We start from the raw sequence: 14,182 nt of genomic DNA on the forward strand, positions 1-14,182 counted from the left end.
TTAGTTGGACAATTACGCACATAATTTGTTATATCAGAGCATAATTGAATTACGACATTCTATGAAAAATGTCTAAAATTCTTATACAGCATCGAAAAAATATTTATTTTCTTTGAAAGGAATTGTTCGACAAACTTCATGTTTCGCTGAATGGCACACAAACACAAATATACATTCTGATGATAATAATGAAGTTAAGTTCTTGTTCGTCATTGGCAAACATTTGCTATAGGATGAGATAGAAAAAGTGTTCTTTTTTTTTTTTTGTAAGTAAATGTTTAAAATCGCTATCTTTACAATTAACACGATGAACAACTTTTAAGAGTATATTAATACAAGTTGATCTAATGCTCTTTATAGTTTATTAGAAATTTTTTTTTTTTTTTTTTCATTATTATTATTATAATAAAATAAAATTAAAAATGTTTGACTTACATTATGACGCCAACTAACTTTACTAATCCAAGGATTCGATTTGATATTGCATTCAAAGAAAACATCAATACCTTCCCGTAGAGTAGAGTTCATCGAATTAGTACCCAATTCCAAGCTTACCACTGGTATATCTGAAAAAGTTCAACACAATGCAATCACGTGAGAATTATTTAAAATTTTAATAAATTGATGCATTAAACCTTTTTCTTATTTCTTTTCGATTGGCAGTAAACCCCCTAACAATCATTTTCCCGCTACTTGTTGTAATCCATTCACAAAGCAGAAGAAAAAAAAAAATTTCTACATCAAGTGCTTGTAATTCAATAAAATTTTCCATTGTCTACTTTTTCAGTTTGCCTTCTTTCCTTCGTTCTCTTTTTTTCATTTTTTTCGTTTTTTTTTTTTTTTCGTCTCTCTGCTTGAGTTCGTTAGTCTGTGACTGGATTCAGTTTGCACACACACACACACACATTAATTTTCTGCTTAATAAACACATACGTGCAATAGCGCAGCACATCTCCCTGATTTTAGAACTTTTGCTTCGCTATATTGTCTTTTCACTCTTCATCCACACAACCACAATCCGTTTTAAATGCTTAGTAATTAAGCTTATTAACTAATCAATCAATTCGTGTATTTTAACTAGCACGTGAAGCGTGTGATGCACTCGCTGATATATTGAAAATGCAAGGGGAAGTCTGTCTGTAATGTTTTTCAAAGAAGTTATTGAAAGCGTATTTGCACGCATTACGATAGAAGGGAAATTTTACAAGATTAAACCTCTAATATCGATCAAAATTATTCTAAGATCATCTCAAGCGTATTAAGCGCACTATTAGAAAATAAAATCGCCCGCGGGGACTTTAGCTCAATAATATAAAATTTCAGAAAATTTGAGCATTTATCTGAATACGATATACATTCGAGACCGATCAGACAAATACTTTAGCTAGCTGACCAAAATGAAAGGCAGATGGAAGAGTTCAAAGGCTACGGGATGATGCAAGGAGGATTAAGCGAAATGTAAATTTTAATAACGAGTAATAAGTGCCCTGCCACAGGCGTAAGAAAAGACTTTCAGAAGGCAACTGAAAAGTCGTGGAAGACATATCATTCAAATACATTCAATTCTCGATTTATTTTCGTAATCGACTACCAAGCGTTGTAATGTCTTTCCATTACCCACGGCAATCCTTACAGGGGAGTAGGCTAATGAATGAACTAAAGAATGAAGAAGGTTCAATATTTAAGAAAATTCTTCACCTATTTTCATTGTAGAGAATGAGAAACTAAATTATGTTGCCATACAAGATCTTAAATTTGATGACAACGCCTACCAGCGGCTTAGTCTAAAATATGTACCTATGTAGTTCAAATTTTCTACGGTGAACTTTTATGTCAAATTGCTATCATAGACTAACTTTCGTCATAAATTACTAAAGAGCGGTTGTTTTTACCATATAAAGGCTTGCTTTTGGTAAGACCGTTCATATAGGAGATGATTCAATAAATTGAACAAATTATGGACAACAATTTAGTTTGACGAAATAGTACAACTCAGGGAGTTTTCTTAAGGAATTTCAGAAGTTTCAAATTTTTTTCATGTAACAACTTTTTCCAAAGGGGGTCATATCGAGTTTACTCCTCAAAGTTGTCTCGAAGCGATCCATTTTTAATAGGACTTGTGCTTGGGCCAAAACGCAATTCAAATTTTCGCAAAACATTTCAAAAACAGCGATCTGTAAGTTAAATGCAAGAATGGACGAGTAGATATCATACAGATAGACAAAGAGAATATTTCAGCCAACTTATCCGAGCCGATCTATCATGACCGAATTTGTTATACCTAACACCCGTGATCTTAGAAAAAAGGAGAAGAACTGTATTTTCCTACTCAATGACATAGAGTGGGCACAGCTGATTTTTTTCCATTTTTAGAATCAAATTTAAAATATATATTGTGTATGGGTTGTACTTTGACAACAGCAAGCAAAAGACAGGGAAAGCAAAGTTACTCATAACTTTTGGTATATGGACGTGTGAGCGCGTTGTAGGCGTTTTCTTCGAAACGTTTAGATCCTTTTCAAACCTTTTAATATATTTGTGGTCAATATCTTAATTTTTGCAAAGGGGAAAATGTTTACCACAGATACTACACAGTTGCACAGGCGAACAAACGGACAAAAGAACAAGTGCGCATGCGTAGATGTATTCTGAACTTGAAACTTGCCAAGCATTTACATTTTGTATTGGGGTTTTTGAATTTTCCTTCTGTGCGTTACAAAGTTTTAGAAAAAACGGCATTATGACACTACAAAATTGACTAGGCGTGGCTGACTTTTTCCCACTTCTTTACAGATGCTGCAGCATTACTTAGAAAATAGGCGTTCAAATTTTTGTAGATTTGCTAGTAAGGTTCATGGATAATGAGCAAAAAACCAATTTTTTATTGTTTTTAAAAAACAGAGATGTTTTTACTTGACGTGGTGCTGCAGGCATGTCTTTCAACAAATTTGTCCTGTCTTCAGCGCCAACCTGTGGGAAGGAGCTTGCAATGTTTTTACCAAATTTGAAGTAAATAGATTTATTTTTGCGGGCAGGAGAAGGTTTACAACAGACATAACACAGACGGACAGACGACCACACTCGCAGACGAACATGCTTAGATCAATTAAGAACTTGATGCTCATCAAATATATATATATATATATATATACTTTGTGTGATCTCTGAACCTTCTTTCAGTGATGGGTATAAAATAAATGGATCTATCCTACGTCCTTCTGGGTGTTACTTGGCATACGCCCAAACTTAATGTACTTACTGTATAGCGCAAACAGTGCAGAATATGAAAAAGATTTTTGTGAAACATGGCTTTTTTTTCTTATACCATTCGTCATCCACAAGATGGTAAAGATATTGATTTATTGATTGACAATGGACAATAAATAGATAAAAATCGACATAGCTTATACACGTGCTTCTCTTATTAAATGCATAATTAAAGCCAGCGTAAAAAAACGTTTTACTGTAGCCCATAGGCAAAAACAGTAAAGTCAACTCGCCACCAATTACTATGTAAATAAACAGTTATGTCAACTTGAAAATATTTATAAGGTACATAACGGAAACACTAATTTAATATTCAATGTAATATCGATAAGGAAAAACTAATATATTTAATACAACAGTTCGTCGAGCGCCTTCGTGTCAAAAAAACTTTTCTCTTAGCTTGTGGTCTACGCTTTTGAGCGACATTGCCAGATTTACATTTTTCCGTTCTACCATGTGTTCGATGAATGATTTGCTACGCTGATCAGCTGCGATGGTACATGAGTTATTTAAATTGAACCTGGGCATGGGATCTTAACAAATACATTATGTCTAAGATAGTTACTGGCAAGAGAAGGATCGTTTTTGCTGTTTCAAAAAAGCCTTTCGTATAAATCTAATCTCCCTTGAAGGCATTTGCATTTTAACTGAGCGAACCGATTTATACCTGTAGATATCGCTTAGCCTTAGAAAAACATGAGCCTATCTCTTCAGGTCGTTAGTCGTTGAATAAGTTCCTGGTATCAATTCGTACGGCTACGTAAGCTTGAGGATTACGATATGGATTCGGAAAATGTAATTAACTACTTTCAAATCAGACAGTAAAGTAACTGATTTCACCTGATAAAGTGAAAGGAAAAGTTTCCAAGAAAAGTTGGCTTAGCGAAGAAAGATTTCATTTTTCATCAGCATAATGCTCCGGCTCTCAGGAACTTTCTGAGGATGATCACTATCAAGGAGTTGCATAATAAATTGATCAAGTGTTTTCAATATGCAACACATCTACCCCCCTTCCAAACATTCATCATAAAGAGTTTTAAAGAAACGAAAAACTCGTAGCAAACATCAAGAATGCCTTAAAGTTCTTAGGTCAAGCCGCAACACAATTCATACGAACGCACGCTGTCAAAGTTCAGAAGACGAAACACGTTGTACTTTTAGGGGAGAATGCATTGAAAAATAAATGCATTTTGATTCACGCAAGCAATAATTTTTGCTCGTCCATTATTAAGGTAAGGGAAACTGCTGTTCACGTTCCCTGATAATTATGAGATGATAATAATTCCAATTAAATGCATAAGTTTTGATTTTGGTTTGTTTTGCGTTAAAAAATTTAACCAAAAACTTCATTTGCAAAAACCATTATTTTGCTTTAATTGGCAACTGGAGCTCTAAACAATGCAAATTCAATAAAAACCGAGAAACGAAAAAAAAAAAAATCAAATGTAAAAAAGAAAAAAAAAAATGCACGCAAACAATGCGTCTAAGTTTATAAATGAATTTCATAATATAGTATATAGTGTTGTTGTTGTTGTTGTTGTTGTTGTGTTACCATTTTCCCAGCATAAAAACTCTTTACATTACTTTTATTTGCGAAAGCTTACATCACCCTCTCACGTTTGTTTTACTTGCACTTAATAAATGCCAACAAGAGCAACAACGCGGCAATGCGGCAATGCGGTAACGCAGCCACAGCAGAAATAACAATGAAACGCTTTATTTACAAACCAAACAACAACTCATCGTCTAGAATACCGAGAGAAGTGAAAAACAAATTTTCAAGGTACAGATTTAATAAACATAAAAAAAAAAAAAACATAAGAACTACGCGAAAACAGAGGAAAACACTTGTCTGCGAAGACTTGGTGTGCGCTTATACGCATAGGGGGAGGAACTCGCACTCGCACTCGCGCAGAGAGGGAGAAAGAAGCTTAATTTACCTTTAAACACATGAAGACATACTCACTCACTGACACGCACACATACATATCTGCACATGTACATTCAACATGGCTTGCATCCGCCCGCGTGCTTGGATAAGTAAATTTATAAAATACTTAGCAATCGATGACGATGATGATGACGATGATGACGGCGATGATCATGCTTGAAAAGATAATGAACCTTCTTCTCATTTCATTTACTCAGCAATTTTCTAGAATAGTGAAAGTGTTCTTCTTTCATATACATCGCATCTTTGCCTTGATACATACATTCATACTTATGTATGTGTGTATGCATGCATGTATTATATACATATGCATTTTGTTAAAGTAAGTGAAATTTTATGCTGATAAATGTTGACTAAAGGTAAAAGGTGAATAAATTGCGTCAGCCCCTTAAGTTTGCGTCTGTTTGTAATGCGAACTTGTGTGCATAATAATTATTACTTTTTCTCATGGTTGTCGAGATACTTGTGCCACTAGCAGAATTATTGCTCTTCTCGTTGTTATTGTTATATTATTAATGTGTTATTGCCCGAAAAAGCTACAAGTTAAATAAAGATAATTAAATGCTTATCTGATTGCTTTTTAGCATTAAAAAATTTTCTGCATATGCGCTTATACTTACGCCAGAGAGCAGAATAAATAAATTATAAATTTTATGGATATGCGAAAAATGAAGAAGTGAGTAAAAGAAAGCGTGATAGACGGAGAGAGGGGCCGCCAAGGCAGGAAAAGTAAGGCTCTGCACAAAGTGCATAAAGAAAACCAAGTAGGAGACGAATACTGGATGCCCGAGATAATTCGCTTTTGCTATAGGCGTACAAATTCTAAGGCTTCGTCCTAAACATTGAGCGGTTAGCTCTTGTAAGTCGTACCAAGATTAAATTAATGGTATTTTTTATCACCGATCGAAAGCTATGATATTTTTTCGATTCTCGTACGTTCTTTAGCATTTATTGGTAGTGTTGCGAACAAACTGGATCCGCCTTTAAGCTGTAACGAACAGAGCAGAATTCCTATAGCCAAGCCATTCGCCACACTTAGCACAAATATTGTAAAGTAACGAATTTACAAAAACAGCTGCCAGCTTATCTCCTCCACACTCTCTATTCCGGGCTTACTTTTAGTACGCGCGGCTCTTTGTATTTAATGCAATTTACGGATGTTTAACGTTTAAACAATAAATTTTACGATACTTTTACCTGCTTTAGCTTTGATGCAAGAAGTATGGAAAGGGGAACGATGCTTGTTGACTTGCTGTCATTCTGTTCGGTGTTGCCAATCAACTATAATTACATCCGAAGACAACTGATAAGGCTTCGAATGTGATGGCGTGTTTTTAGCATATTATGATGGTCTGTTTATTCGTATACAGCATTATAACTAAGTATGAGTGCAAAACGAACCGGTTACTTTGGTCCTCACAAAGCTCGACTTGAAAAATAAACTAAAAGAAACGTATATGCCTTCTCTCTCTCTTTGCTTAGAAGGCATTCGAATGGAAATCGTTTTAGGATCGAATGAATGAATGACTAAATACGCTTTTCAAGGTTTCTGGAGCGTTTTAAAGAAAGTTGCAACAAATGATTAAAAATGAATAAAAGCTTCCTCTCTTGATCTCTAAGGCCGTTGCGTCTTCCGGGCGAACTTAATTCACGGAGAATCAAAATTGATTAAATACACTTAAGATCGTCTGCAAACATTGGGTGCAAAAAAATGGTTTCGAGAAAAATGTGATTAAAGTGCTATCTAGCTACTACACCGGAAAAGTCGAACATTTAACGCTTATAAAGAATTCCATCTGCGGTGTAATATTTCCGGTATTAGCGTTAAACACGGGTAGTGACATTTCAGACAAAACGAAAATTGTCGTAGGGAAAAACGTACATGATGGCATTGTCCCTCAAAGGGCAAAGCAAATCGAACCAAAATATTATCGTCTTTGTTCCCCTTTCCCTATTCACACATGTAACAGCCTTTCTGATTATGTTTATCTAGTTTATTGGTAAAAGGAGCTTTTTCTGAGAATCGTGTTGAAAAGATAGCAGGCTGGCATGTAAAACTCATTTTCGAAATTTGAAAATTTGAAAATTCTTACCAGACGCAGGCAATGCTAAGAATGCGGTTCTCAAACCTCATCGCGGTTTAGTGGATTTTGTACAGATAATTGTTATTGCAATTTTTGTTGATCGACGAACAGACTTGCCAGACAGACTGAATGCGTATTTAACACCTATTCCTCACTATCATGTATGACGAAGCTTATGAAAAGCTTAGGATACTTCCCTTGTGTCTATTTTCGTTTTAACCTGCTTCGCTCTGCTGCTGTGTGTGTTTGTGTATTGTTAGAAAGCCTATGAAGATGCACGCGTTAAATGCCTCCCTAAGGCTGCAAAATATTGTGTTCTATTTGAATTTAGTGTTAGGTAAACAATACATTTTAACTAAAGATAAATGATTTTCTATTCAATTTATTGCGAGCATAAAAATCACTGCAAATACTTTTCGGTTTAATTTGCCGTAAATTTTTCATTTACGAAATTTCCGTTAAATTTATTGCGATAAAGCAATTTATTGTTTGGCGTATTTAGAGATATTTCTCAACAGGCTAAGCCTTTATAAACGGTGGTATTTTCTTTCTATCTTTTTTTGTTTTTTTTTTTTTTTGTTTTCTTATTTATATATAAATCTTTCGCATTACTTACGGTAAATATCGAGCTTCCAGCCATCCTCCATACCACTCTCGGGTATCATTGTCTGTTCAGCGCGACAAGATAAATACTTGCCGCGATCATCGATGGTCGGCGTAAACGTTAATATTGATGTGGTCATATTGCCATCAGGATTAGCCTGCATAAGATACGAAAAATACATATTATAGAAGAAGAAGAAAAACAAAAGCAAGGATAATAAATTGCGAGAATAGAATAAAAACGAAATAAAACAAAACGCTTCCACTTACAATTTCATGAGTATTTTTCATGGGTGTGCTACCCTTCCACCAAGTAATAGTCGGTGCCGGCCGGGAACCAATAACAACACAGCTTAATTGATATGAATTGTCCGCCGATAAAGGGCGATTTTCTCCTTGCAATTTCACCAGCAATGGTCGTACTGCATACAAGTACAATTTGCCATAAGAATATTTAGAAGAACAGAAACGATATAAAAATGTAATAAAATATAACAATAGCGGCGAGAAAATCTAGCCAGCATTATGATTGAAAAGCTATATAATAGTTTCATTTCCATGTAGCACGGCTGGTACGCACACCGCATATGAAGCTAACTACATAAATTTATTCATCGCTTGTATCAAAACATACACAATACTTTTCTCTGGCATCGTTAGACTTCGAAAGATATGTTATTCGATAAGGGGTATTATCCTTTATAGATTCGAAATCGAATTGTTCGTCTGGTCTTGCCTTTGCGTACATTACAAAGCAGTTGCATCTAAGTAAAAGATTTAGTTATTTTCCCCAATATTACTTAATGCGAAGCCTTAGCTCATCTGGCTTATATTATCGAGATTTGATTTAAATAAGATAACTACTAGCAAGTGAAGCCGTCAGTCTTATTAAAAAAGGTCAGTCTTATTATAGGAAATTTATAGTAGAGTAAACCTCTACATCAACATTCTACATATCATCCATTATTGTGTTGCAAATCATTCATCAAGTTCAGCAACTCAACGTGCTCGGCAATGGACCGGTTACATGTCTCTGAGTGCTTTAGCCTGAGTGTTTGAGCGGAATTACTTTTATTATGTAATTTGCTGATAGTTTTTAAATTATAACTCAGCTGGAAAGTCGAACTACATTCAGTCTCAGTTAGTCAGCAAGGCCAGCGACGCACATTTTTTATTTTGCTTTATTCGAGGATTTTTACGAAATTTATTAATTATCCGCAACACCGATGGTGGCACAGGTTATATTGGGCTTATGCGGATGTGAGTAGTCACATGTGAAGTGTCTTAAAATGGACAAATCTTTTATTCAGATAAAATTTTTTAAATTTATTTAAGCTTCTTTGTCCACGCGTCCATGTATTTCCGCGTTCAACCTGTAGATATTTTGGTGGCAATTTGATGCACTGACATACTTACTTCAGCCCAAGGACAAATATTTTTGCATATGGCTCGGATCACTGACCAACATTGTTTCGTCGCACTAAATTGGCACGAAAAATTTCTGATCATATAGATCAATTTTTAGGGACCTCTTCTATGAAATCGTTTTCGCTGAAGGGAAACGCCGAACTTTCAATATTTCAGGTTACAAATTGTTCCCTGGTTAGCTGAAACCAAAATTGACTGCATAACAACTTGTGGGTCTATTTGTTGGACTGGGCTCTATACCAGGATTCGCAAGAAAACCAAGCCTTCTTATGGCAGACAAATACAATTTTTGATGTTTTGTGGTCAAAATTAGTTCATAACAGTAATTAAAGAGTAAGTAAAAGCTCAAGTGTACTGAATTTGAACCATTAAGGTCCATTTTTTGGACCTCATCCTACATGACGGTTTCCAAAATATGTAAACATGTAAGTGGGCGCAAGCAAGGCATAATTTTTGGTATTCTATCTCGGAAATAAATGAAAAGTTGCATTAGGTGATGTGGTGAAAGGTATTCAAAGGGCGATCTTGACCAAATGTTTTGTTTTTACTTGCTGTTTACGTATGCGTAAAATTTAGAAATTTAAATTATTTTTCCCCCACGAAGAGCTAAGCTTAGAGATAGTTTGCTTTGTTGTGTGCAAGAGTATCTATGTTGAGCTTGCGAGCCGGCTTCAGAACAAAAGTTAGAAGCATTTAACGAAGTTTCTTATTCTTACTTATTCGATCAGAATAAGTACATCTACATCGGTAGATGTTTCCAAGACGATGCCGCATAAAATCGAGCTAAGTCCATATGAAGAAGACAAAATGAATGCCTAACTGAGCTTTCGATAATGTAAGGCGGCTTTATCAACCTCATTAGCTTCTAGCTTTCAATTTTAGCATCAATTTTAATCTCTTGGTAAAAGAAATTTATTATAGACGCAACTTATTGCATTTTCCCAATAATTAGAAGGAATTCCAGGTAAATGAATGTCTCGTGTAAATAGCGGACTGTATATACGAGGAGAGAGAGATTATTTTGAACCAGATAATTAGGAACTTTTCATGGATTGTCTTTAAATCGTGGAACAGTCGCTTTGATTGTTATTTGCTATATTGTAAATATATCAGCCTTTCTACTGGACTTAAGTCTTGTAGTAAGATTTTAGATATCATGTGGGCTACGCGTATTAACATAGAAGTGTTTCGAATGGCTGGGAGATGGTAACTTTTGAGATCGTTTCGACAAGCTCTTAATAACCCTAGCTCGACTGAAAGTCGTTTCCATAATGTTTGCAGGCCGAACCGCGACTTTAGAAGCGATTTCGTCATACCTCTTGATACGGTTAATTATATCGTTTAAAATTAAATATTTAATATATACACTTTTACGAAGCACTATAGACGTAGTATTCAAATTTTTTGCAAGTTTTGAAGTAATTATGCAACATACTCTTGAATGATTTGGCAGATAATTTAATTCCACTTAAGATGACACATACTGTTCCATAAAGAAATTAAAACTTGGTTTGAAAGTGTGTTGAATTGGTTTGTTTAAGAATTTCTAATGCATATTATATTTTCGGACAAAACGCTTTACAATGCAAATCATAATTCCAGATTTATCTACACTATGTTAAAGAAGTATTACAAAATTAATGTAATTTCATTATAGTCTTGATTCTTGTGAAGGTATATAACAAGCAGGTACCTCTCAGCTTTGGCATCACTATAGCGCGTGTAATTATAATGCATTCTTGCTTTGACTGATTCAATGCAAGCATTTCGTTAAGACTACGTGACTTGTCTACTTTTCATTACTTTTTAATCGCAATATCGTGTCACTACTTCCGATAAGAGCGAAATCTGCAGATAAACTCAATTTTCAAAATTTCCACTTTTTCAACGGCTAGTAAAGCAGATTTCCTACTTGGAAGAACAAAAATCATTCCGAGTAGACAAGAAAGTGACTGACAGTGCAAACTCTCAAATAGATTAGTAAATGCTTTCTTCTCCACTAAAAGACCAATAGTCCAGATCAAAACATAGACTACTAAAACTACTTGTAAAGAGCTTAAGTAACATTAGTGCTCAAGATTTTCTTAAAGATTACTTTGATATCAAGCTCGAAAGTAACGCAACATTCCTGCGAACTTTTTACATGTTTTCCTGAAACATTTTATATCTTAGATCATGTCGTCTTGTCGCCGTACAGCAAACAGCTATGCGAGTAGCGATCATCGGAGTCTTCAATCTATGATTGCCTTAATCTCCTGGAAGTCATTTTGATTCTTTTTTTTATTGACTTTTCAAAAAGTGTTTTATTGCGAAAGTAAAAGAGTAACTGCGAAGAAATGTATGTGCAATTGCAAGAAAAATCTTAATACAATGTCAATCTATATCTGCTGAAAATCACACTCTTTTACGCTATAGATGCGCAAGTTATTTCTGTCAAAATTTTTCACAGCTATTATTAGGTACGTGTTCTTATCAAGGTCTGCCTTTCATTTCTAAAAAAAAAAAAATAAACTTTCCATTACACATTAAATTAGAGCAACACTTTGCTCCATCCAAGTCCAATTAGCATTAGAATGTCTTCTGCTACTCATTTTCGTTCGCATTAATAACAGCATATGCAATAGTTCAATTACTCTATAGGTGCTCGTGGCCATACATCATTTTGTAGTGCTATTGCTAACATCATTGCCACTTACGGTTCATATCCAGTGTGACGGTATTCGTAATTGGTACCGTTAGATTATTATTGGCTGCTTGGCAGGTTAGTTGCATATGGAGATTTTTTCGTTTCAATTTACCCAATGACAGCACATTACCCACACGACGATCTGATAAAGCATGTGATGAGCTATCGAGCAATGTTGTTTCATGCCACCAGGTAACGCGCGGTTGCGGTTGACCTGCCAACAGAGGAGAAAAAAGTTAAGCAAAAAATCCGGAATTATGTTCGAAACTAGATAATGATGATTAGTGGAAAATTGGATGGAAAACATTTTGATGGGAGAGGATGAGAGTTAGCAGCGGGAATATCTTATCTTGTGTTTCGTGCATTTTTTGTTTTTTCTTTTTTTTTTTTGCTTCTTTGCAAGAGTCAAGTGTTTTTGTCAGGTGTGCTTGAAACTATAGACTTTACTGTCGTTTTATTGTGATTTTCTTCTCTTTTTTTTTTTTTCTTCTTTTTTTTTATTGCTTTATTCTTTCGTTTATTTAAACACAAATAGTCTGCCAAGTAAATATAGAAATCTAATCTTCTTCTTCATTCCTTTAGTGGATGTGTAGATGTGTGTGTGTGTGTGTGTGCATATGTGTGTATTTTCGGATTCCTGCCTTTTTTTATTACGGTCGATGTTTTCAGTGTTTTGTATAGATTTTCTAACATTCTCAAGCATTTTGCCTTCAACGGCAATTGTGTAAATGACGTTAAGAGAGTTTACTGACAATTTATAGCAAAATTAAATACACATAAGTAAAGTAAATTTTATGAAAACATTTAAACGCACTCAATAGAAAAGTGTAAAGACGACGTGTAGAGTATATATGACAATTAGAATTAAGAAGAAAACAAAATTTTTTCGATTTTCAAAAAACTTTTTGTCTACGAGAGAAAAACTTAAGTAAAACATTTAAAGTAAAATTTATTTGCAAACAGTTTTTGCGGTTCTCTGTCTTCCTTTCTTATAGATCTTCTTCTTGTTCTAAAAATGATTAAAGTACTTGAAATATAATGATAAAATGGACATAAGCAAGGATATCGCTTATGATGAAGAGATCCGTAGTTCGACAAAATTGAAAGGCAATAAGTTTTAATAAATTATTCCATCGCCCTTACACTTTTCTTTAGCGTTACAGAACAGGATAGTTTGAAATAGCAGCCTTGCGGCAGGCACGGCTACCGTATTTCGAGAATTTCGGTATCCATCTTAGAGCATTAACTAGAGATAGATCGCTTGGATATTTTAGGCAATCATCGCTTGATTATACACAACAGAAAGATTAAAAAGAGAAAAAAGAGGAAGAAAGAGTGATCGAGGAGGGGTGAAAGACAGGAGGAAAGGGAGAGTAACAAAAGCGGAGCAAGATAGACAGATGTGAAAAGGAAAGTGGTTGTTAGAAGCGGAAGTAGGGGCGTACCCTATTAAATTTCTGTTCAATAAATCATAAGAGTATTGGCCGGAAGAGAAATAAAGTTTATGCAGTACTTGGCCAGGTAAAGCAGCCGAGAAGAAGGAGAAAGTGCGAACAGTGAGCAAATCTAGAAGAAGAGCGCTTAAGCAATAGGTGTCTGGATATATAGCTATGCGAAGAAAAGAAGCAAAAGCGCCGATGTCAGTATTTTGGCAAATGAGCTTCCCTAAAGAAACAAGAAGTTCACGGATATGTGAATTTTTATATCGAAATCTGAGCTTCTTACACACAACTTTACAGATCGTTATTAGGTAAGTAACTAACTTTGCATTGCATCGTGTTTCGTTTTCTTGATTTGTTTCTATTATTAGAACAACGCCAGTATAAGAAAATTAATGGCACGAAGCTATTTTACCTTTTCGGCCCTTGCTAAAGAGCAAAATATACACAGTCTGATTAAGAAAACTAAACAAAACCTTAAAAGGCATAAATACAAGTCACATGCTATAGTCCCAAAACCACAAAAAAAATCTATATCTATATTATACCCTACACCAATTTTGGTAGGAAGATATATTAAGTTTGTGCGGTTGAATACAACATCCAGAAGGACTTGAGGCGGACTGAGTCTTTTACTGCACTGACCGATCCAAAATTACCTTTTCAAAGTCTGTCTGTCGAGCTGCTTCTCGCCATTGTATTTTTGTGTTTAACCAACAGGTCG

The 14,182-nt window shown here is 34.8% G+C and overlaps 1 protein-coding gene across 4 annotated transcripts in view; it reads right to left on the bottom strand.

Annotated features, from left to right (window-relative positions):
- Positions 1-14,182, bottom strand: part of LOC119636775 — a 130,008-nt gene that overhangs the window by 25,543 nt on the left and 90,283 nt on the right. For all 4 annotated transcript variants that reach the window (XM_038032376.1, XM_038032377.1, XM_038032378.1 and 1 more), the window contains 4 exons: positions 12,030-12,233; positions 8,176-8,327; positions 7,919-8,063; positions 436-566 (listed from right to left, as the gene is read on the bottom strand). In XM_038032376.1, the coding sequence (XP_037888304.1) occupies positions 436-566; positions 7,919-8,063; positions 8,176-8,327; positions 12,030-12,233 (632 nt within the window). The remainder of the gene's footprint in view (positions 1-435; positions 567-7,918; positions 8,064-8,175; positions 8,328-12,029; positions 12,234-14,182) is intronic.

Source organism: Glossina fuscipes, unplaced genomic scaffold, assembly GCF_014805625.2.
Source record: "Glossina fuscipes isolate IAEA_lab_2018 unplaced genomic scaffold, Yale_Gfus_2 28, whole genome shotgun sequence".
Lineage (NCBI taxonomy): Eukaryota > Metazoa > Arthropoda > Insecta > Diptera > Glossinidae > Glossina > Glossina fuscipes.